At 40.5% G+C, this 25055-nt stretch overlaps 1 protein-coding gene across 2 annotated transcripts in view; it reads left to right on the forward strand.

Annotated features, from left to right (window-relative positions):
- Positions 1-1277: 1277 nt before the first annotated feature.
- ATP9B (ATPase phospholipid transporting 9B (putative)) overlaps positions 1278-25055 on the forward strand; it is a 136869-nt gene continuing 113091 nt past the window's right edge. For both annotated transcript variants that reach the window (XM_079783667.1, XM_079783668.1), the window contains exons 1-4: positions 1278-1519; positions 8990-9163; positions 17714-17864; positions 20481-20594. In XM_079783667.1, the coding sequence (XP_079639793.1) occupies positions 1398-1519; positions 8990-9163; positions 17714-17864; positions 20481-20594 (561 nt within the window). In that variant the 5' untranslated portion in view covers positions 1278-1397. The remainder of the gene's footprint in view (positions 1520-8989; positions 9164-17713; positions 17865-20480; positions 20595-25055) is intronic.

Below are 25055 nucleotides of genomic sequence, written 5' to 3' on the forward strand. Positions count from 1 at the left end.
GACTGCATGACAAGCAGTGTCTCAAAACAGGCCACACTTCTTTCCAAGTCCCCATGGGACAATAGGAAAATGACCAGCCACTGGGGGTGCAATGGCAGGAAGACTCATGAGCACTATTGGACCTGTGGCATTTTGGATCTCAGAATATAAAACCTATTCTCCGAACATATAGTTTAGAAATCTGACCACATATCTGGCCAGGAAGAAAACCTCAAATTAAAAATATATATATATATATATATATATATATATATATATATATATATATATATATATATATATTGAGTTCAGACCAAATTCCAGAGCTATAAATCAATAACATTTTTCTAAATTAACATCATGGTAGCAAAATTTGGAACTCTGAAGACTAGCCCCCTCTTTGGAGGCAATTTAGGGGAGTAATGCAATCTTAAATAAAATCTAGAGAAATTTTTTAAGTACAGGAGAAACATGAACATATTTACATGTAGAAGACTGAGGAAGTAGGAATTAAAACTACCTGAAATTGAAAGTATGGTGAAGCAAGGACTACATAGGAATTAGCCTTGGAGATTGCTTCACGGTCTGAGGTGGGGGTTAGGAGGATCCAGGTGCCCAGGAAGGAAGGACTCGGTCCCTGAGAGGAAAGTGTGAGCTATCCGACACCATTATAAAAAATGAAATAAATGCATGTGTGCAGCAGCTTTGCAGGACTACACGGATCACAGCGCACACTCGGGGCGAGGTCAAGACTTTCTTGGGCAGTTGCGGGGGGGCGGGGGGGGGGGGGCCCAGAACAGCTAGGGGCGCAGAAGGGCGGCTGTCTTCGCCCAGCAAGCGGGAGGGGTCAGCATCCTGAAGCTCTGCAGGTTGCTGTGGGCTTCTTCAAACTCGGTTTTTTCACCTACACAAACTCTGACTGTAGAACCCAGCATGGATGCCAGTACAAAAGCGCGAAGCTAGGCGCCTGCGGTTCGGCCTCTACCTCCAGCAGACGGGTCGCCCAGGTGAGCGGGAGCCCCGCGTGGGGCCTTCCACCGGCTTTCAGGGGTCTTGGGAGCAGGAGCCCACGGCCCAGTGGGACCAGACGGGACTCCACAGCGACCCAGGCAAGCCGAACCGGGGCACCTGCACAGCCCCCCTATATCGCCTCCACTGACACTCTCGCAACGTGGTGACGTAATTTGCCTGATAAGTAGGGGGCGGAGCCTCAAAACGCCGCCGCCAACCACTAGCGCTCTGGCCGCGTGGTGTCGTCATCAGTCCCCGACGTGCGGTGACGCCATCGGGCCCGGACTTGCCGGCGGCTGGAAGGGCCTGCGGGCCGCGCCTCAGCCGGCTTGGAACTGAATGCTTAGGCCGGGAAAGGCGGCGAACTGAGGGGGAGCGGGAAGGGGCGGGGAGGTGGTGGCCGGAACATGGCGGACCAGATCCCTCTGTACCCGGTGCGCAGCGCGGCCGCGGCGGCCGTGGCCAACCGCAAACGCGCGGCCTACTACAGCGCCGTGGGGCCCGGGCCGGGGGCCGAGCGGCCCAGCAGGTAACGACGGCCCGTTCCTCTTTCCGCCCTGGAGCCCCTCCCTCCCGCCCGCCCGCCCTGCTCCGGTGGGTCTGCCCTGGTGGGCCCGCCGCTGGCCTCGCAGTGTGACTAGGTCGTGGTACGCCCTCACCGGGAGGGCGCCCCCCGCTCCGCAAGCGCTCAGGGGCGTCCGGGCCAGGCGGGCCCCCAGCTCTGACCCCCGGCGGTGCCCCGGCCACCAGGTCCAAAGGGAGAGGTGACTGCGCCCGACCCGGGGGTGCTGGTGCTGCTCTCTCGTGCGACGCGCACGAGAGGCCCGAAAGCTGGTCACGCAGGCTGTTAGTGTCCGAAATTCACAAATTGTGACGACGACCGAAACCACTTTTACTGACGGAGAGTCACCTATTTTCACAAATGTGGAGAGCAAGTGAAGACGTTTCACTCTACGAAGTACACTGCTGAACATGCATTTACAAAGTACTTCCTGTCGACAACCGTGTTTGCTTTTAGGAATGAGAAACTGACCCAGAAGGGTTAAGCTGTTTAATGGGGCCACAGTTAGTTAGAATTAAAACGTACAGACCTTTGATTTAAAATGGAAGTCTCATACCCTAGTTGGTTTTAACTCATATTTATTCCTCACCCAAAGAGAAGAATACTACATTTAACAGATGATACAGTAGTTAGAAACAGAAACTTATCAAAAGGGGAAAATACTGCCTTTTGTAGTTACTAAAATTGTATTCCCTAGGAATTATAGAAGCAATTGGCCTTTAAAACACAGACGGAAAAACTACAGATTTCAATAACCATTTGCTTTAGGATTCGATTTTAGAATATGTTTTTGTTTAGGAGAAGGGTATTACAGTGTTATACAGTTTCATCAAATCTTTGTTCATTTACTTACTAACTGATCTCAGACACCTTATTTTAAAATGAGCCCTGATTTCCTCAGAGGTAAATGGGGAATGATATTTTTTTCATGGTATTATAGAGGATTATGGAAGAACCTAGAAAGGTGCCCTGTTTAGTGTTGGACCAAAAGTACCATTTCTCCCTCCTCTGTTATCTATACAAGTGAGTGCGTTAGTGATAATCCAAGTGGTTGGTTTTTGGAGATCATTATCTAGAAATATGCTACCTGTTTCACTATAAGTTACCACAACAGTTTGGGTCTGTCAGTCTTTGCTTCCTATTTTTGAGGCTCTATCATTTGGTGTGTACACATTTAGGACCCTTTTGTCTTCTAGGAGGGTTTCTTTTATTGTGCAAAGTTCCCCTTTGTCTCTGGTAATTTTCTAGATACTAATTTATCCACTCCTGCTTCTTATGGATTGATGTTTTCATGGTGTTAGCTTTCAGCCTGCCTACATTGTTGAATTTGAAGTGAATTTATGGTTGAATTGTGTTTTTCCATTATTGCATCCATCATTCTCTGTCTTTAGATTGGTGTATTTAGATCATTTAAGGTTATTATCTGTACATTAGAGTGTAAATGTGCCATTTTATTATGTTTTCTGTTCTATGCTTTTTAAATTTGTTTTTCTGATTCTCGTTCCTCTGTTTCTCTTCTTGCCTTCCTTTGGGTTACTTGAACTTCTTTTGTTATCTCGACAGTGTTTTTGAGTGTAGGTCTTTGAATACTTTTTATAGTGTTTGCTCTAAGCATTGCAATATACATGTTCCTTATCACTGTGGTGGATTAGTATCAGTATTTTCCTGAATGGAGTGAAGTGTGGAAACCTGACTTTCATTCTGGTCCCTTTCCCCACCTTCTTCCCCCCAACACCTTAAAATTATGTCCTGAGTGCCCGGCCGGCCTGGCTCAGTGGTTGATTGTTGACCTATGAACCAGGAGGTCACTGTTCAATTCCCTGCAGGGGCACACGCCCAGGTTGTGGGCTTAATCCCCAGTAGGGGGCGTGCAGGAGACAGCCGATCAATGAATCTCTCTCATCATTGATATTTCTATCTCTCTTTCCCTCTCCCCTCCTCTCTCTGAAATCAATAAAAATCTTTTAAAAGTATGTCCTGATTATCAGATGGTGTAACCCTTATTGTTTAAATCACCAAATGTGACTTTAAGTCCATTGTATGTACCCATACTTTTGCTCTTTCTGTTATCCTTCCTTCCTGATGTTTCAGGATTCTCTTTTTATTTCCTTTCCATGGGGAGAACTTCCTATAGCCAATCTTTAAATTTCTTTTATTTCATTCCAGAAGGATAGTTTTATTGGATATAGAATTCCTGGTTGACAATTCTTAGCTCTTAAAAAACTTGTTTCACTTTCTCCCATCCTTCATGGTTCTGATTAGAAGTCTGCTGTCATTCAAATTGGTGTTCTCCTGTAGGTAATGTGTCCTCTCTTTCTTTGGTGCTTTCAAGCTTTTTCTTTGTCTTTAGTTTTCAGAAATTTAATTACGATATATCTCGGTGTGGATTTCTTTAGGTTGATGTTGTTTGGCAGTCCTTAAGCTTCTTGAACCTGTTGGTTTTTTGTTTCACCAAATTTAGGGAGTTTTTAGCCATCATTTCTTCAAGTATTCCTTCATTTCCACTGTTAATCCTCTCCTTTCAGAATTCCAGTGCTATAAAAGTTGGATCTTTTGTTAGTGTTTCATAATTCCCTTAGGCTTTTTCCCCCAGTCTCTTTTCTCTGTATTGTTCAGATTGTGTAAATTCTGTTTATTTGTTCTCAAGTTCCTTAATTCATTCCCTGTCATCTTCACTCTACTGTTGATTCCACCCAGTGATGTTTACTTTTTAGTATTGTATTTTTCAGTTTTATAATTTCTGTTTGTTTCAAAAGAATCTGTAATTGATTGTTAAAGCACTTCTATGTTTTCAACTTAAAATGCTTGTAACAGAATTTCATTGTCTAAGTTAATCTTATTTTTTGGCATCAGTTGATTGTCTTTTCTGATTCACATTGTGAGTGTTTTGGTTCTTGGTATGACTGATGGTTTTCAATTGTATCCTGGATATTTTGTCAATAATGTTAGGAGAATGTGGGTCCTATTTATATCTTTTCTAATGGGATTCCTTTGTAGTCAAAGAACATATTTCATGTGATTTCACTTATAAATATGGTGCAGTTTGTTTTGTGACCCAGGATATGGTCTAAATTGATAAGAATTCAAAAGCCCTTGGAAAGAAAGTGCTTTATGTTGTTGTTTGGTGAAATATTCTGAAATATTGATTAGGTCCTGTTAGTTAATGGCGTTGAGTTCTTCTGTCTTACTGGTTTACTGTCTGGTTGCTTTATCAGTTGTTTAGAGTGGGATGTTGAGGTCTCTTAATTGTAATTGTGAATTTGTCTATTTCTCCTTTTAGTTTATCAGTTTTTGCTTCACTTGTTTTGCAGGTCTATCATTTGGTACATACATATTTGGGATTGCTTTGTGTTCTTGATGGACTGACAAGTTTGTCATCACATAATTTCCCTGTCTGCCTCTAGTAATTATTTTGCTCTGAAGTTTATATTTTCTGACATTGTTATAACCATTCCTGCTTTTTTTTTTTTATTAATGTTTGCCTGGCATATAATTTTCTACCTTTTTACTCATAATCTACTTATCTTAAAAGTGAGTTTTTTGTAGTTGTGGTATGGTTGGTTTATATTTTTTATCCCTCTCCCTTTCTCTAAAAATCAATAAAAAAACATATTAAAAAGGAGATCATTTTCTATTAGGTATGTGAGGCATTAGTTTCTCTTTTGCATTATGATGGCATGAGTTAAATGTAAGGTATTTGTTAATTTGATTTTTTTTATTCCAGTCTTTTTTATGGTGCCTGTGTCATTCAAATTATCTTGCATGTGTGACTGATAATCAAATTATCTTGCATGTGTGACACTGGACATGATTTTGTTTGCCAGTGTCTGTTGCACCTTTCCTTGCTTCCCTTTGTAGTGTGGCTCTTGGCCCTGCCTAGAGGTATTTGCAGTGTTATAATAGTTAAACTTTAGTATTTAAAAGAGATTCATGCTGAGAACAGATGTCTGGTTATCTCTAAAATATTTCTTGGTAGAGAAAACACATTTTTAAGTGCTAGTTTTCTTATTCTGAGGGTCTACACACAATTTTCTTGATAATTTTTATAACTATGATGAGGATCTAAAAATATCTTATTAGTTGTAAAGGTGAAACTTTTCTTCTGCTCTGATGGTATACCATTGAAAAGCTTTTCTAAAGTACTGAATGATTTTTAAGACAGTGTTCATCAAAGTGCCCAGGCCCAGGATTCCTCAAAATTAGAGACATATCCTAAGATTTATAAAATTTCCTTTAAGGTGGGTCTTTAGTTCACTCAAGTTTATGACATTGTTTAGGCCTGCCAGAATAGAAATGTTTCACTTTTTTCTACTACTGACAGTGTGCTCACATGGATAGAGTTGGTAATTGGGAACATCAGAGTTTTAGGCAACTGTCTTGTGCTAACTGGCCCAAGTGTCTTAAAATTTCTGGATTGGCATAACATTAGATATTGCACCATTAACTCTAGTTTAGAGGTTTGCCTCAATGAAATTGGTATTTAAGTTTCTTACAGAATATTTTTGAAGAGGAGGCAATAGCTCCAAGGTTACTGTGTACACAATTCACATGGCAACCCCTCTCAGCTTGAGGGGCTGACTGACTTGTTCTTGTTGATTTCTCTACTAAGGTCAAGCCCTGTTTTTCAGGCAGTTCCTTCCTTTCTTTACCTACTCTTCAACTGTTTAGCTTCTCTGCTGCTATGGGAGGGAGAGTTCCAGTTTCTCTGGTAGTTCATATGGTTTTGCTACTTATTCATGACTCATCAGTGACATAATTGAACTTGGAAGCCATATTTGATAAAGAAAACAAACTCATTTCTTTATAGCACTTTTGTTTTTTACTTTACTAACATGCAGGCAAATGGGGAATTGTTTATTTTTCTTAAAGAAAACTTAAGCATTAGACATATTTTAAATGTATCTTCCCTTATATATCAGTTTACTTCTCAGAAATGTTTCTCGTCAAAATGGAAACAAAGTTGTTAGATATTTAAGATAAAAATGTGACTTTAAGCTAGTTATTATATTGACCTACTTACACTTAGATACATGTGAATTATACGCCTCCCAGTACTTCAGTGTTTTGTTAACAATTCTTAAATTTTTTAAAACCTTTGCCAGCAGTTAGGATAGCTGTCTTCATTTCTTATATAGCAGTACTCTTGGGTTTGGTATCATTCATTCTGTCGTCTTTGTTCACATTGTTTTTGTCTTAAAATGTTTCCAGAATTATACTTAATTGCTGGAAAGGTTGATTTTTCTTGAGTGACAAACCAATTAAGTGTGTATGACACCAGGCAACAAAGACACTTAAGATTCTCTGCTTAGCCTGTCTATGAAAAAATACATTATTCACATCTTATTGTTTTTAAATACTGAAGTAAAATCTTCGATACAATAGGAAAATTGCTTTGGGAATGGGATAAAGTGCTGGTCAGTTGAAAGGCTCTGTTTCTGAAGTCCAGGTTACTAACCGCGATGTTGCTCATACTCAGCATCTTTCAGACACACTGGGCTGCTTTTCAGCATGGAGGTGAATAAGATTGTGACTTTCCCTAATGCAACACAGTAATCGGAAGAAGTTAATGAAAAAGACTAAAAGTCTCATATATATATATATATATACTAGAAGCCCAGTGCATGATTTAATCATGCATGTGTAAGCTGTCTGTCCGCTGGTCGGCAGCTCTGAAGTCCCTGGGCCCCTAGGGCGAGGCGGGGCGGGGGTGTGGTCCTCCTGCGGCCGGAGCCCAGGCAGGGGTCTTGCCTTCGCCTCCCGCCCAGGAAGGCTGGGGCCGCCGCCACGTGCTCCTGCGGCCCAACTGCCGCCAGACTCCTCCCCGGGGAGCCGCGCCGCCCGCCCACCGCCCGCCGCCTGCAAACCTCCAAAACGCCGGCTCGGCTCGGCTCGCTGCCCCAGAGGCCTGTCTGTGCCGCAGCACAGCCATGGCGCAGACGCTGAGCTCGCGTCGCCGCTGGCAACGCGAGCTCAGCGTCCTGCCGGCCCAATCACCACCCCAGCCACCCCGAGTCCCGCCCCCTGTGTCACCCGCTGGCCCAATCATGGGCGTAGCGGAGTGATGGTAATTTAAATATTACCTTTTTATTGTGTAAGATATATATATATTACCAGAGGCCTGGTGCACAAATTCATGCACAGGTGGGGTCCCTCTGGGTGGCCTGCAGGGATCGGGCCAAAACCCTCAGTCCAACACCGCCTGCAGCTCCTACCTGCCGCTTCCACTCATCCTAGCCCCACTGTGCCTGCTGTGGGCTCGCGCCCAATCAGTCCCGATCGGGAGAGGCTCGTGCTGCCACAGCAGTGCTTGCCAGCCATGAGCCCTGCGTCTGGCACCCTCCCAAGAGGAGTGGCCTGTGGGATCGGGCTGAAACCGACTCTCTGACATCCCTCAAGGGGTCCCGGATTGCAAGAGAGTGCAGGCCAGGCTAAGGGACTCCACCGGTGCACGATTGGGCCAAGGAGGGATCGCAGGAGGGCTCCAGGGCGTGTCCGGCCCATCTTGCTCAGTCCCAATTGGCCAGGCTCCAGCAGCAAGCTAACCTACCAGTCGGAGCATCTGCCCCCTGCTGGTCAGTGCACATCATAGTGACTGGTCGACCAGTTGACTGTCTGCCCCCTGGTGGTCAGTGCACATCATAGCGAGTGGTTGAGCAGCCTTAGCATATTGCATTTTGATTGGTTGTTTGGTTGTTCTGCCGTTTGGTCTATTTGCATATTGCCCTTTTATTATAGAAAGCTTAAGGAATGCCAAACAACAGCGTGTGACTCAACACGGTTAGCAGTAGAATAAAGGAATCAAAAAAAGCAAGCGAGTGCAAAGGGTTAAGTGGTGTTTTGAACTTTATATTTTGTACAAATATTCATTTCCTCATTGAGTGTTTTTAAAGAAGTCATGTTATACAGAGAATAAGAAAAAAGGAATTTTTAAAAGGAAACATTAATTCTGTTTTAGGCCTGTACACAGATCATATAACTTTTTGCCTAAATTATCTAAAATGACTACTACTGTGGTCAAGCCATTCTGTAATGGGATTGGTAGTAACTGGAGTTATTTGTGGAGAATTGTGTGGAGAGACCAGAATGGGGTTCATTTTGATTGGTGCATTGAGGTGTTCAAAGGAGGAGTGCAAATAAGTGACTGCAATGTTTCCTAACAAACTTGTTTTCAGCAAAAGGTCTTCTACTTTATTGTTTTTAGTGATAATATGGTATCAAGTCTAATCATCAATATTAGTTTTCCCATGCTTTTTTGGGTATACTTTTAAACAGCACAACTTGGAGATGATCATCTTTGTAGATGAATCTTATATACATTTAAAGTTTTTATGGGATAGTCAGAATTGATGGTTAAAGTTTATTTACATTACTAAAAAAAGAAAGGTTTTTTATGCATCCTCACAAATTCTTCTCTGGTCTGTTCTTATCTTTAACCAGGTACCAGCTGGAAGATGAGTCTGCCCATTTGGATGAAATGCCACTAATGATGTCTGAAGAAGGCTTTGAGAATGACGAGAGTGATTACCACACTTTGCCACGGGCCAGGGCCATGCGGAGAAGACGAGGGCTGGGGTGGTTCGTCTGTGGCGGGTGGAAGTTCCTCTGCACCAGGTGTGTGGCCCCTGGCACCTAATTTTCTGTGCACCAAGCTGCATTGTTACTTTACACATAAGCTTAGCTTTTACCATTCTTATTTATTTTTAAGCTAGAGGCCTGGTGCATGGATTTGTGCACTGGTGCGGGGCATGGCCTGCAGGGATCGGCCCGCTGTGGGAGCACTGCTCATCCTGGTCAGCCGAGCAGTGCTTCCATTGTGGGAGTGCACTGACCACCAGGAGGCAGCTCCTGCATTGAGCGTCTGCCCCCTGGTGGTCAGTGAGCATCATAGTGACTGGTTGACCAGTCGTTCTGGTTGTTCTGCCGTTTGGTCACTGGGCTCTTATGTATATAGATATGTTTTTATTGATTTCAGAGAGAGAAAGGGAGATGGAGAGAGGGATAGAAATATCAATGATGAGAAAGAATCATTGATCAGCTGCCTACTGCATGCCCCACACTGGGAATTGAGCCCACTGCCAGGGTATGTGCCCTGACTAGAAATTGAACCACAGCCTCCTAGTTCATGCGTCAACACTCAACCACTGAGCCATACTGGCCATACTTATTTTTTTATCAAATTAAGGAAGTTGCTCTCTAAATGGTGTCATGGAGAGTATTAGTACATTAGTCAGAACCAAGCAGTAATGATCTGAAAGACATGGAAAGCCAAGTTCACTTTTTTCTTGTGAGATTATTATTTTTTTTTTAGCAATTAAAAAATTGTTTTCAATTACAGTTTACATTCAATATTATTATGTATTAGTTTCAAGTGTACAGCATAGTGGTTAGAAAATGATGTACTTTACAGATGTTTTAATCTTTAAAAGAGAAGAAAATTTGTGATTTTGTAATTAATACGTAGTACAATTAGTTCTATTCCTATATTGACATTTACAAACTGTGTTCCTTTCTCTTCTAGCTGTAATTGTACTCCCATTCCAAAAGATAGACATGGATCTATAAAATGCAATTTAATTACATGGTAGCTATGCATATTACTTGACTTAAATGCTTTGACTTGAAATAAGGGTTTTCTGTTCATTTAAACCAGAAAGAAATTAAGATAAGAACTTCTATATTTTAAACAAGTCCACTGGTGGCTGAGGGAAACCGATGTTGTGTGTGACCTGTATGAAATCTGTTCACCTTTGACTGTAGAGTTTGGTATGTGAAAGTACCTTGTATGTCTTTGCCACTTTGCCACTGACTGTACTGCGCACCCCTGGGACAGGCAGGGCAGGATCTCAGAGACCATGCTGTCATGACTTGGGTGGAATGTTTCAGATAAGTTACAGCTTTTACTCTCTTTCTGCTGTTCAAGGTTTGCAGTCAGTGCCTTTATTATGATCATTAACTTACATCTCTTTGCCCATAAAAGGGATGTAAATAATTGTAGAAACATCTTGTTCATCCTCCTCCTCCTCATTATCCTGTTAGATGTGTTCAAACAAATGTTTTTATATCTAATTTGATTTCTGGGTCACTCATGAAGTGGTATTCAAACTGTATTCTGTGGAATCCCAAGGACTGAGGAATCCCTCAGGGATCAGAACCAGGAGGTGTGGCTGAGCAGGGTTTAGGTTCCTCACCAGCTTCTAGTTAAAATAGGCCCTATCTTCATCTTTCCTATATGTTGTATGCTTTTCAGGTGAAGAGGAAATTTCATGGCTAAACAGTGTTTTAGAAATTGCTGACTTGTGATACTAATCTATATATATAAAGAGGTAATGTGCAAATTTGTCCAGGATGCCTTTACAGTCACGACTGGCTCCAAGCCTTAACAGTCACAACCGGTGCAGCTCAGAGCACGCCCCCAGCCCAGCAGACACACACAGGGTTGGGGGCCTGCTCCCCGCGGCTGCGGCCAAGCCCAGCGGACACACACAGGGGGGCCTCTGCGCGTGAGCTGCAGAGGAAACACCTTTTCTGAACACTCATTGGCTAAGCTCCCTGTACGCCGCCACTTGCAGTGTTCTTGGTAACTTGGGTAATAAGAATCCAAGAAGGTAATCTAGGGTTTTTCCACCTCCTGGAGGAAAAAACGAAGGTCCGCTGCTGGAGGGGCTAAGAAATGTCAGAACCTGCCCTAGCTGGTTTGGCTCAGTGGATAGAGCCTTGGCTTGCCGACCGCAGGGTCTGGGTTCAATTCTGATCAAGGGCATGTACCTAGGTTGCAGGCTCCTCCCTGGCCGGGGCCCAGGTCAGGGCTCATGCAGGAGGCAACCAATCGAAGTATCCCTCTCACATTGATGTTTCTCTCTGTCTTTTCTTCTCCCACGCTCTCTAAAAATCAATGGAAACATATCCTCAGGTAAGGATAAAAAAAAAGAAAGAAATGTCACATCCTATGAAAGACACATCTTGAAAATGCCTAAAGAAAGTTGTCATTTTTTCATGGTGAAGGGACTGGAGTCCTTGTTGATGTAAACACCTTGGTGGCTGTGGCCGCTGGCAGTGGAAGCAGCAGGGGGGTCATGGGGGTGGCGCCTTCCCCTGATCAGCCCGGTCACCTCCCGCAGAGGGAGGCCTAAGCCGTCAGTAGGACATCCCCTGAGGTCTCCCAGACTGTGAGAGGGGGCAGGCTGGGCTGAGGGACACCCCCACCCCAGTCCACGAATTTTGTGCACCGGGCCTCTAGTTTAATAAGTTTCTATGGCTTAAAAAAAAGCCCAAAACATTTTCTAAGTTAAATAGCCAGTATTCCAGGAATGTTCTTTGTGGATACATACTCATTTCTAGGGTTAATCTCTCTAACAGATGTAGAACTGGGCAGATTTTTTTGTTTAGTTGTTCTGTGTCAATTGTGATGTTTGGTGCTTTTCAAGTGGTTTATCTATTTTCAAATTTGTATTTAAATTCCTCTGATCTAGTTAATTCATGAGGCTCTGCAGGGATGTCACCTTTTTTATTCCTGATATTAGTAATTTGTCTTTCTCCCTTTTTTCCATTAATCTTGATAAGAGATTGTCAGTTTTATTCTTTTCAAAGAACCAAATTTTTTGTGTTGTCTTTGCTTTTGAAATTTTATCTTGAAATAAATTCAAAGTAAAGTCAGTGCTGCTTTTTGTACTCACATACTCCCCACACACAATCCCCAACCCTTACCCTTAATTGGAACATGGGCTCATTTGAGTGAGGAGGTGATGGGCCCAGATGAGGACTAACAAAATGGGGAAATTGGTCATGCTTTGGTAGAGATCATCAATAATTAACAAAAGAAAATCACTAACCATGCATTTGTATTGAACCCAGCATAATTTTATTACTGTTTGTCCATCAGCAGAGACCCTGAGCACTCACAGAGCTGGCTGTCAAGAGGTGGGGGTGGGTGGGGCAGTGTTGGGCAGGTTGCAGTGGTACTTCCCATACTGCTTAATAGTTGCCAAGAATTACAGACTTTTAATGTTTTCGGTCTTCACAGCGCTGAGTACACTTAAAGTTATTTTTGTTTTTTTATAGGATTTGTTTTTACCAAATGGAACATATCCAAATTTTGGATTTTGTTGGTGCCACATTTCTTTTTTTAAGGCAAATATTAAGAGCATATTTGAAAATGTAAATTTTAGCAGCAGAAAAACTCATGTACTAGTCTTAATCTTAATAGATTTGATCATGCGGAAGAGCTAACTGCACCATCTTAGCAGGTGTTAGTCTAAATCAGCGGTTGCCAACCAGTGGTCTGCGGACCACCGGTGGTCCGTGAGGTCTAAAAGGTTGGCGACTGCTGATCTAAATGGCACGATGACCAGAGATGTTGTCACACTCTTCATGTTCAGTAGGCATCTGTTGTACTGAGAAACTGTTAAGAAATTAAAAACTGCATCTTACAGAACAAATTGTACATTTAGCAACTTAGATAGGTCTTATTTTCTTTATTATAAATTTTCAGTTTTCAATATTTGCTGCTTCTTAATATCCTAAATACCAGGCATGATGAAATTTGATGTTACTAATATTATTAGGTGATGGATCAAAGAGTAGAAGATACATGAAATTATTTAGTTTAATTGTAGGAGGGAATATGGGTGAACATTGCAATAAGGTAGATAGCAAATAATTAATGAGTTGTAAATATTTCAGGTAGATTGCAACTAATATTAATGAGTCGTAAGTATTTCAGTGTATCTCTGTAGATTCTGCAGGTAGTAAAACTTACTTTAGAATTCTTCAGGGAATGAGTAGGCTTATTATTTGGCAAAAATTCCAACTCTGCCACATTGAAATACTTTTTATGTTGTCTGTCTTCAGAAACTCTGACTGTCCTTCCTGTGCAAAATTGTGAAGCACACACGGACATGTGTGGTTCAGGAGAATATGGGGGCTTTCTCACGAGATTTCCATTCCACTCTTATCAAAAATCACTTCATCCCTAAGAAAGTGGAGTCCTGAATGGCGTTTTCATGTGAAGGGAGGGGATATCAAGTGCTGGGATTATTCCTAGTTCTAAATGGCCTCCACATGCTCTATTAATCTGCCACACATTTGGGGTGCAGAAGCATAGGCATGGGAAAATGTGGATCTTTTAAGAAGACCTGAGTACTGTGTTGCTTTTGGATTGGTAACCAAAGGGATCTGCTGGATATAGTAATTGCCTAATTATTTCTTTTTTAAGGAGGCTCTCAATTTTGGGAGTTATTATGGCTAGTTAAAATTTTAGAAACAGGATATATATATATATATATATATATATATATATATATACACACACACACACACATTCATATATATATGCTTTATTTAATATTTGAGTGCCACTTTGATGATGGAGGGAGGCATTTGTGAAAAACTATATTCCTAAAATATTATAAGGAAAAAACATAATTTATGCACTATTGGATTTAAGTTCAATTATATAAGGTGATTTATATATAAATGGGAAAGTGTCTTCTAAATCATTGATAATTTAGAAACTATTTAGCAGCATAAAAATATTATTACGTAAAGTTCCTGGTTATTTTCTTCCAAGGACTTATCTTTTTTCTCCCTCTCATTTATTAGTATTTGGCAACGTATTTTATTCACATTACTTTGCCCCTATTACCCTGTTTCAAAACCGCAAGCCTGTGTATTTAATTTCTTGAAGTAGTGTGGGATTTGATTGTGGCTCCCTGACCATCACTTGATTCTGTCTTTATATAAGGAAATAATTAGAAATAACATTTTTACTTGTTAATAGTTATTAGTAGCAAAGTGTTATGAATAATTGAGTTATATTTTAGAAGTCTAAGAATCTTAGTTTATTCTATATAGGGTTATGGAGGAAAAAATTAATGAACTGTTGAATGTATGTGTTTTTAGCCCTTGGTATTTAATTTAGAGTTTGAGACGTTAGGAGTTAGCAGGGGAGGAGCGTGGGGGGATGGAGGGGGGGGGGGCGCGGTAGGTCAGTTTCCTTTGCTACTGAAGGTGGTTTTACAGAGCTTACTGCCTATAGAAGAATATGTTAACACCAGCACAAACTCTGTAAAATCTGCATTTCCTAACTTTTATATTTTTTCAAACATATATTTTGCTTGTCTTCTATATCATCTTATGTTTGTCTGATTTTTGTACATTAAACAATTAAATTAGGTAATTATGTGTTTCAGAACAAACATTTATATCTAACACATTCCTGGACGAGTTTTGCTGTTTTGAAGTGCTTAGGGAAGCGTGTATCTCGTGTTGTACCTGCCTGCTCAGTAGCTCTCCCTGTGACGATGGGAATAATCTAGACCTGAGATGTCCAGTATGATGGCCACTACCCCAGGTGGCTGTTGAGCACTTGAAATGTGGCTCAGGTGACTGAGGAACTGGACTTTTTATTTTACTTAATTTTATGTCCCATTAAAATGCCACATGTGTTAATGGCTGCTTTCTGGGAAGAGTAGGAATGTATGCTGTTGTTGCAGAGTTGGTGTTTTAAGGTTGGAGACCGTTGACTGTGACACTGGAGGCAGGACAGCGGCAGCAGAGCTGCGGAGTGCTGAGGGTGGCAGCTGTGCCAGGGTTTCCCAGTGTGCAGCTCTCCCCTCGCCAGTGCCTCTGAGACGAGGAAACAAACAGACCAGGATCTCCGTAGTTAAATGTCCAGTGAGTCTTGTTCCCACTTATAAATTGTTCATTTATTTTTGTCATCTGTTGACTGGCTGCTGTTCTGTCTGAGGCTGAGGACAGCAGCCTATGAATGAGCAGAAGCCGCCCAACTGTCATTAGGGGGCAGGGAGAACACAGCTCTGGGGTCAGCTCTGCCACCACTTGGTGCTGGTCTTTGATGAATCGTGTCCCTTTGGCCTCCAGTTTTTTCCTATGTAAGATGTGGGAGTCTGGCATCTATGCAGTGTATGGGCAGCTTGTCTGAGACTCTGATTCAGTCCACAGTTTAAGAAAAAGTCCCGTCATAACCTGGGTAACTCGGATGTGCCACGTGTGTAATGTAACTGTGGGGTTTTGTACACAGAAGCATGCATGTAACTGGGTCCGAGATTGCAGTGTGGAGTTGCTGCTGACGAGCTGGGAAGGAGCCCTCCTGAGCACTTAGCTGTAGGGTCATCACTCAGGAGAGACCTCTAGTGAGCAGCAGGGTGCATGGTGTTGGGAAGGTGGGTGGAGTTAGAACGGTGAGAAATAGTAGTTGGAAGCTTATTTCATTTTATTTGAAGTCTTTTTAAATTTTTGTTTAATTCAAGCATGGATAAGATCAATATTACCAGCATTTTACCACAATGTACTTGACTAGCGCCCTCCCACCCAAAACCAGTAAAGGTGGGAATACTGTTTTGACAACCTTCAATCACTTTACTCATACCCTGATGTATACTGTTGGTGATTTGAACTTACATAGTATGTGTGGAGATGCCATCTGTTGTGATTTATTTTTAAAGTGATAGCAGAAAATGGTAAGAAATTTCTGTCCTTGCAGAGTTGGGTTTTTCCTTACCTGATCCAGTTGAAGCAGGAGGTGGGTGAGAAGCAGGGGTGTTTCCGAGCAAACTCCTTGGCTGGGCCACGAGATAACCAAGATAGCCATGCTCCAATCCCTCTTCTTCAGACTGAAGATTTTCTGAGCACAGTTAAGAACTGGGCAGATAGAAGAGTAGGGAGGTACTGATTTCAGTTTAAACACATGGATGTTCCCTACTATAGGATGCCACCATGGGTGATGATAAACACATCTGTTCTCAGCCTCTGCGATCCTAAAAATGATATGGGTGTGACTGAAGTGACTGAGCTCCGCCACATGTGCCCCGCCACGAAGGCCCTGCAGTGACTTCAGGCTATGCTTACCTCACAATTTGCCAACCTCATTTTATAGCCACACCTTCTAAGGCTGTCATTGTCACACATATTTCACATTAGCTTTCGATCTTCGTTGTCACAAAGTTAAGAATTCCTGTCTTATATACTGGTTTACAGTTCTAATCCTGACTACATCTAAAAGATGAAGTTCTGGAAATTTGAATTAAACTGCACTGTTACTACTGACATTTAAATTCACAATTATTTCATTCATTAAGAGATGAATTTGTTACTTTTCATCATTTTCTGAAGTATTTTTAAAAGGTTATCCACTGGAAACTTTATACTCTCCCTAAAAATAACGGTTGTGTGTCCAGGCAGGGGAAGTGCTCATGCTCCCAGAACCCTGACATTGGAATGAGAACTGATTTAGAATTAAAGTGTTTTTTGCTGAGATGAAGATACCTGCATGAAAATATAGTCAAGCTTTCATTATCATTAAACCATATCAGTAATTTTAAATACTGAATTGAGCCATAGTGTTCATTTTACATTAATGCTAATAGAAAAGTCATCTTTTAAGAGAGGAAAAAATTGATTACATGGAGAGGGGTTCACATAGAACCACTGAGTAGTGTACTGAGTCACCAGTAACAGCGAACCTTTCCTTAGCACTCGAGGTATGGGCCACTTCAGAACGTTAATAGTTTTATTTGGCCAAGAGCGGGTCTAAACATGGAAGATAATTTCCGTGAGGTTCTAGAAGTCACTACACAGTTACACAAGTCTCTCTCAGTATTTTATATCAAACTAGAGGCCCAGTGCATAAAATTCATGCACTCGTTGGGGGGGGGGGGGTCCCTCAGCCCGACCTGCACCCTCTCTCAGTCTGGGAGCCCTCAGAGGATGTCTGACTGATGGCTTAGGCCCGGGAGTGGGCCTAAGCCAGCAGTCAGACATTCTTAGTGCTGCCACAGAGGCAGAAGAGGCTCCCGCCAACGCTGCTGCGCTCACCAGCCGTGAGCCCGGCTCAAAGCTTCTGGCTGAGCTGCACTCCTCCTGTGGGAGCGCACTGATCACCAGGGGGCAGCTCCTGCATTTAGCATCTGCCCCCTGGTGGTCAGTGCGTGTCATAGTGACCGGTCGTTCTGCTGTTCGGTCGATTTGCATATTAGCCTTTTATTATATAGGATGTGAATTAGTCTGACCTATTTTAAGAAAACCCCTACAGATTAGCATTAGATATGCTATCAGTGCCTGGTAAATATGGAAGCAGTCATTATTGGCTGTAAATATGTAGAATAAATTTTAAAAAGCATACACAATATCTTTTGTTTCATGTAGTTGCTGCGATTGGCTGATAAATGTTTGTCAGAGAAAGAGAGAGCTGAGAGCTCGCACTGTGTGGCTTGGACATCCTGAGAAGTGTGAAGAAAAACATCCCAGAAATTCCATCAAAAATCAAAAATACAATGTCTTTACCTTTCTACCTGGGGTAAGACTATTAATTCTTGAAACTGGGTTGCATATCAGAGATTGCTAGCTTCCTTTGTTTTCATTGTTTTTCTTTTAAAAAAATTTTTGTTTTTAATTGTGTCATATCTTTTTGTTTTTCAACTGTGTTCAAATTGTTAAATAATTCATATGCATTTTTAATGGATACATCATAGAGTTCAACTGAAGAAAATTTATAGTTTGATTATTGACTTCAGTTCTAGATAAACATTTAATTGTAGAATTAATCCAGTAAAGCTAAGTAAAATTATCAGAAAATAAGTCATAAATTTTGTTTAGATGGGAATTTGTTTGGAGGGAAAGTGGAATGTAGTGTTTAAAGCCTGCCAAGGAACTTCACAGTTAAAGTAACATGATTCAAGTACATAACTCAGTAACAAAATGCTTATTTATGGCTACTTTCTTCACATTATAAGTTTCACACCTTGTTCTATTGTTATAGCATTAGTTATCTTTAATTAGGTGTTAATCTTAATTTTAAATACTGAACTTTAAATATTTTATTATTTTTATTAAATTACAATACTGAGTTTATGTATGTTTAGAATACTAAATAGTTGAATACTTTTTGTTTTGGTGCATCATTCCCTATTTTAATGACAGATTTATTTAAGTCAAAGGAGGCTGGTACTGATTATATTTTTATATCAAAGTTTTTGACAAGTTCTAGGTATTACCTCTCTTGCTATTTTGCAAGCAGATCACTTGATTAAGTGACATGAGGACTGCTTTGTCTTTCATGTTTTCATTTAAATTATCATGCTGATTTCATGTGGGCATTGATTGCCCCACCACCACCCATCTACCCATCCATTCAGTGGTTGGCAAGAGCTTGATAATGACTGTGATCATTTATTAAAACTCACAAAACTAATGGCTCCAATTAAATGACTGATCTCTGTCAGGACACTAAAAGGCAAAGTATTTTTCAGACAGGTACATATTCTCATCTTTAATGAAGCTACTGTTTTCTCTTTAGGGTTAAGTTATTAAATACTCATAGATTGGCTAAGCATTGTATATATTCTTAAGGGTCACCAGATTCAGTCAGTAGATATACAGGTATTGATTACTTTGGTTTAAAGCCAACAGTGCAGCTTACCTTTTACCAATAAATCCACACAGCCTGCCTGGACGCTGTGTCCCAAAGGTACCTGTTGATGGGTCTGCACAACTATTACTCTATGAATGATTTTTTTCTTAGGTTGTCTCTTAAATTAGTCTTTTCATCTAAAACGTAGTATTTTAGAAACATTTGATAATTGCACAGTAGGAATTCTATTCCATTTTTAGCATGAATGGCAATTTCTGAATTGCTAAAAGGTATAATTTATGCTAACAGATTTTAAAGAAACCACTGAGGAGAAAAAGGGCTTTCTGTCCTGCTGAGATTAATTTATGAAATGATTCCAAACATTTTGAGACAGCAATTGAACATGATTATGAACAAAATGTGTTATCAATGTAGCCGATTTTTCAGTCACGCTCGTCTGTGTGATGATGCAGATAACTCCATTATTCTTTAAATCAACAATAAGTGCTTACCTTATGGCTCTGCTCTGTTAAAATTTCCATACCTTCCAAGGTGCATAACTAATGGTATCCAAGGAGATTTGGATTTGCAAGTTGCAAGTTTGTGATAAGTTTCGTTGTAATTGTAGTGTGATATGGGAATTATTCTCATCTATAAACATGATTTTTGTTCCACTTGATTTTCATTTTAAATATTATTTTGAGAATTTGCAGATAGAAATCTATTAATATACTAGATCTTGTTTATCTTCCTTAAACAAGGAATTTGAATTAAGCAAAAACAAAAAGTTGCAGGATTTGCATTCCTAAAATTTTATTGAATGATGGTATTTATTTTATATTTGAAAGTACTGTTGACAACTCCCGGGGACTGTAAGAATATATAGGTAGCTGTCTCCCTGAAAATTGGCCTGTGATTTTCATAGCTTTCTATTTCATCATTTCTTTATACTTAAGGGATGTAATACTTTCAGGAGATTAGGGGAGTTTGGGGGGAAAGTCACACCTGTGTATGCTTGCTTGTTCACTCAATCTTTGTAAAGTTACCCAGATATCCACATTCATATTTCTTTTTTTTTTTTTTACCACTTCATAAATCTAAGGTTAACAGGACTTTTCCATTCTAATACTTTCTGATTTGTTATCAAGATACACATTTGTATGTGTGTATTTGCTGACTTACTAACATTGGGAAGGCTTTGCTCTCTCATTTGCTTTGTTGTGCATATAAAGAGTCACAGAACAGAAGAGGAGTGGAAAACTGGAAAATTGCACACAGGAATCAAAAGGTTTTTGAGGACACTTTTAACATAGTTGAATGTTCTAAAGGTCTTTTTATCAGTTTGTTTTAAATATAATTTGTGGATAACGTTACTTTTTTTTTTTTTATATATGATTTAGTTATTGGAAAGCTAATGTCAAAATCATTAAATTTACTGTGACCCAAGGAATGTATTTACTGTTTGATGGAAATGTAGTCAGGTATTGTGCTGATTTTAATTATTTAATGAGATATTAAAGATTTTCCTTGAAGAGACTGTTAATTTTTTCTTTTCCTTTTTAGGTTTTGTATGAACAATTCAAGTTTTTCTTGAATCTCTATTTTCTGGTAGTCTCCTGCTCCCAGTTTGTACCAGCATTGAAAATAGGCTATCTCTACACCTACTGGGCTCCTCTGGTAAAAGAAAAGATTTTTGAAATTAAGTTAAATTATTAACTAGAATATAGTTTTAAGAGTTGAAATGGTTAATAGATAAATAGATCAGATTTTCAAAAACCTGATATTGTTGCTAATTATCATTGAACTTTACAGAGTTCTGTTCTTAAGTCCTTCACAGCTGTGTCCTCCGCAGGAGATGTTCCAGAGCTGGTTGTGGAGCAAGGCTTCTACTGGGCCTTGTTTATCTTCCCGGGGACAGCAGGCCTGTCCCCCTGCCTAACTCTCTTTTGTGCTGAGCTATTAGAAATGACATGTGAGGTCTACTCAGTAATTCCTGATGTCCTGACAGATGGGCAGTGTTTACCTTTGTCTGATAATGACAATTCTCAAGTATCTCGATGGAGTCCAGACAATTTCTGGTTGGCAGCTCAGTGCATAAAAATGTTTGAAAGGCAAATAATACTTAACGGATATTCTCATTTCAAACATATACTGTTTTGATAATTTAATGCTATTTGCTGATCGTTTTTCAGCTTATTTAGACAAATGTATAACTTCTTTCTTCCTTTCACCTAGAAAAATGCACTGTTTTTATTTGCTCTCTTTGGGGCAGACGCCCAGTGTCATACTGGCAAGGAAACATGGTGGGGGAGAGTATTCCTTCAGGGAAAGAACAGACCAGGGCTCAGGTTTCCCACCACAGCACTGCTGCCCTCAGAACTGGAATCTGAGCAGAGTGCTCATGGTTATTTGCTCTGGTCTGCGGAGCCCACGCCTCACAGAGAGAATCTGGAAGATGGATGGGTTCTGGTTTATGGGACATGCTGAGCCAAGCCCCACTCTGCTGCTGCCACAGGGACTAGGTGGATGAGAGCAATGAAAGTCACTGTTTAGGTAACATAAATGCAGAATTACAGGATAGATCTTTTCCACTGACTAAATTGGTGAGATTGAAGGCAATGTCAGTGCTGACAGTGAAGACGTTGATCTATATAATTTGGTAATAACACCAGAGGCCTTAAAGATGAATGCAGCATTTTTATTTGAGGGATTTATCCCAAAGAAATAATGATCAGTCACAAAGTCTAAAGAATGTCTGTGATTTTTTAAAAATTTCTTTATTGATTAAGGTATTACATATGTGTCCTTATCCCCTCATTAGCACTCCCCCATGTCTGTGATTATTTTTGATGAAAAAGTTATTTAAAAAGTCATATTCTAACAATGGACTCTTCAACTCTGCTGTGTGCCATGAGTATGTTGGAATACTGTGTTACTGTGTAGCTAACATTAAAGGTACATACATTAGAATAAACGGGAAAGAATGGGTTAATACATGGATAGTATAAATACACAATTTTTTGATCAGCCAATAGTGAATTTGTTTATGTCCAGCACTAGTCTCAGCACTGTTGGTACAATAGATCTTGCTTATCTGCTTCCTGACAGAGCTTAGATCTGGGGAAAACGACACTTTAAATCAATACATAATGCTAGGTAGTAGCCATACAGCTATGAAGAAGAAAATATAAGGGAGAATGATGAGATTATTTTAATAGGGTGGTCAAGGCAGGCCCCTCTGAGGGGGTGATAGGAGAGAGCAGGTGGGCCATGCACAGAACAGGGAAAAGAGAATGCAGGCAGAGGAAACAGCAGTTGTGAAAGGTCTTAGGGCTACAGGATGCTTGTTCCTGTGGGAGGGAGGTTGTGGACTGTTAGAGGGTGTGGACCTGGGACTGTGGTTGGAAAGGAGATAGGGGCAGGCCGGGGGGAGGGGACCCCCCGGGAAGGTCAGCTCCTCCAGGTGCTCAGATTTTATCCTGAGTGAGCAGGGAGCTGTCAGAGTATACGCTGCACGTGCCCAGGAAGAAGAACACTTACACTTACACCACAGTTTTAAAAGCTGGTATTGAAGCCAAGTAGCCAGTAGGAGGAAGTTTTATTCATCCTTTTCTCTACCTTTCTTCCCACTGAAATTAACCGCTATTCTGAACTTGAGATTATTCTTGCTATATATCTCTTTACTTTTAGCACTTACATTTCTATCATTAAACAATATGTAATATTGTTTAGCGTGCTTTAATAATTTTATATATAGTTTATCTTATTCTGTATACCTTTTCGTAACATGTTTTTTAGTTTAACATTGGTTTAGAAAATTGATCCATACCAACACAAATCTAGCTCATTCATTTTTCTTCCTCTAAAGTATGTCAACATATGAGTCTATCATAAGTGTTTGTTCATCCTCCTGGGAAAAGAGGCTTTTAGTTGTTTCTAATTTTCCACAGTTACAGACTTTGCTGTAGTGATCATTCCACTTGTACATTATTCCTGATGCACATTTCAGTCTCATTGAAAAAGTACTGTTTATTTTTTTGAACAAATGAAGTATGTGTCTTCACAGGGATGTCTTCATAAGCTCCTGAGTTCTTGCTCTTTCGTTACCTGTGTATTGTAATTGGTGTCTGTGGTCTGGGGTAGCATGTGGTCTTATATGTGTATGAAAGGTTGTACATCTTTTCTCTTCCTGCTCCAAGCTTCTGTAAGCTTACTCACATAAAAGGAATCAGTTAGCATTTCCATATTTCTCCTAGGCAAGAACCCACCAGAGAAGCATAAAGCATCTTATAGCTGGAGGTTATAAAATCTTATGTCTGACGTCCACTAATTTTACAGGGAGCCAGTTACTTCAGACAATCCCTCTGCTCTCTAACTGATGTTGGGATGTTTCTGAAATACTGGTAATCTAATTAATAATCTTTCTTTTCCAATTACTCCTGGCAGTAATATTTACTAGTTTTTGCTCTGAACTAATTCTATTGTATTTTCCCATACAATAGAAAAATTAACTGAAAGCATTACCTTCAGTGGGGGCATTAAATGAAAGTGACTTCATTATACTATTGAGTCAGAATGAAGATTACCTTTCATATTGTTCAGCTTTCAGAACAATTCTTCTAAACAAAGCTAGTGTAATCAGAGTAACGAAGCATATTATAATACTTCTACCAAAATAATAAGGTGGGTAAGAGTTGCCCATGAAAAGATTTTTAGGTGGAGAAAGTATGGATTGATTTTTAACTGCATCTTCCATATACAGCATAGTATCCTCCTGGTACTTCGTTAGTACCTAATGGCAGCCAGACAGGCTGTGTAGGTGACAGCCCTGCATGAGGACTCTGATTTCCAGTCTGACTTGAAGGTCTTCCTTGTCCACCCTTTCTCACAAGTCTGTGCATTGGAGGAATGGGCGGATCATGTAAAGGAAACAGAATCAACCCCTCACAGTCCCACGTCCAAACACTTGGCAACAAATGGTGCTGAGACAGCTGGACAGCTATATGCAAAAGAATAAAGTTGGACCCCTACTTCATGTCATACACAAAAAGTAATTCAAAATGTATCCTAGAGCTATACGAAAGAGCTAAAACTATAAGACTCCTAGAAGAAAACATAGAGCTATATCTTTGTGTTCTTGTGCACTAAAGCCCAAGTGCCAAATGAAAAAAGTAAGTTGGACTGTATCAAAATTAAAACTTGTATGCATAAGAGAACACCATCAAGAAAGTACAGTGAATGGGAGAAAACATTTATAACATCGTGTTTGTAAATTACATGACTGACAAAGTCTTTGTATCCAGAATAATATAAACACTCTTAAACCTTAACAACGAAAAGACAGATGACTAGTTAAAAAGTGGATGTAGGATCTGAATAAACGTTTCTCTAAAGAAGATGTGCAAGTGACCAATAAGTGCATGAACAGTAGTGCAACTTTTGAAACCAGTTTGGCACTTCATAGAAAATGCTAAACGTACGGTTACCATATCACCCAGAAGAGGCATATCCATAGAGACAGGAAATAGATTAGTGGTTGCCAGGCTGGGAGCAGGGAAGAATGGTGGTGATTGCTATTGGGTTTTTTGGGGGGTGATGAAAATATTCTAAAATTAGATGGTGGAATAACTCTGAATTACTAAAAATGTGAATTGTATACTTTAAAGGAGTTAGTTTTATGGCAGGTGAGGGTCAAACTCTGCTAATCAGTCATTACCTTCAGTGGGGGCTATTCAGATTTGTGCTGCACACTGTGCCCGCCTCCCTCTGTGCAGATGGGGCATGTCCCCAACTGTTTGGCTCTCTCCTCAGTGATTGCAAAAGTGACATTAGAATACTTTTCAAAACAGTGCTTTTTGTAACCACTTGAAATATCCCGGCAAAGACCAGCTGGGATACATGAAGGTGTTTCAGGAGACTACTGACAGTTCTCTGGTGTTGGAGGAGAAGGCAGCATGAAGAGGGTGATGAGGCTAGAGAGCTGTCCATTCTTAAGGTTGTACTTTAGTAAATGGAGCATGAACAATGGGAGCTGTCAAAGGTTTGGGGCAGTGAATTGCTGAGAGGAGGCCAAGAGGAGGATTTGGCCACACATTTGCCAAACTTATATTGTAGAAGACACTTTGGTAATGTGGGGAA

Source organism: Cnephaeus nilssonii (assembly GCF_951640355.1).
Source record: "Cnephaeus nilssonii genome assembly, chromosome: 11".
NCBI classification, from domain to species: domain Eukaryota; kingdom Metazoa; phylum Chordata; class Mammalia; order Chiroptera; family Vespertilionidae; genus Cnephaeus; species Cnephaeus nilssonii.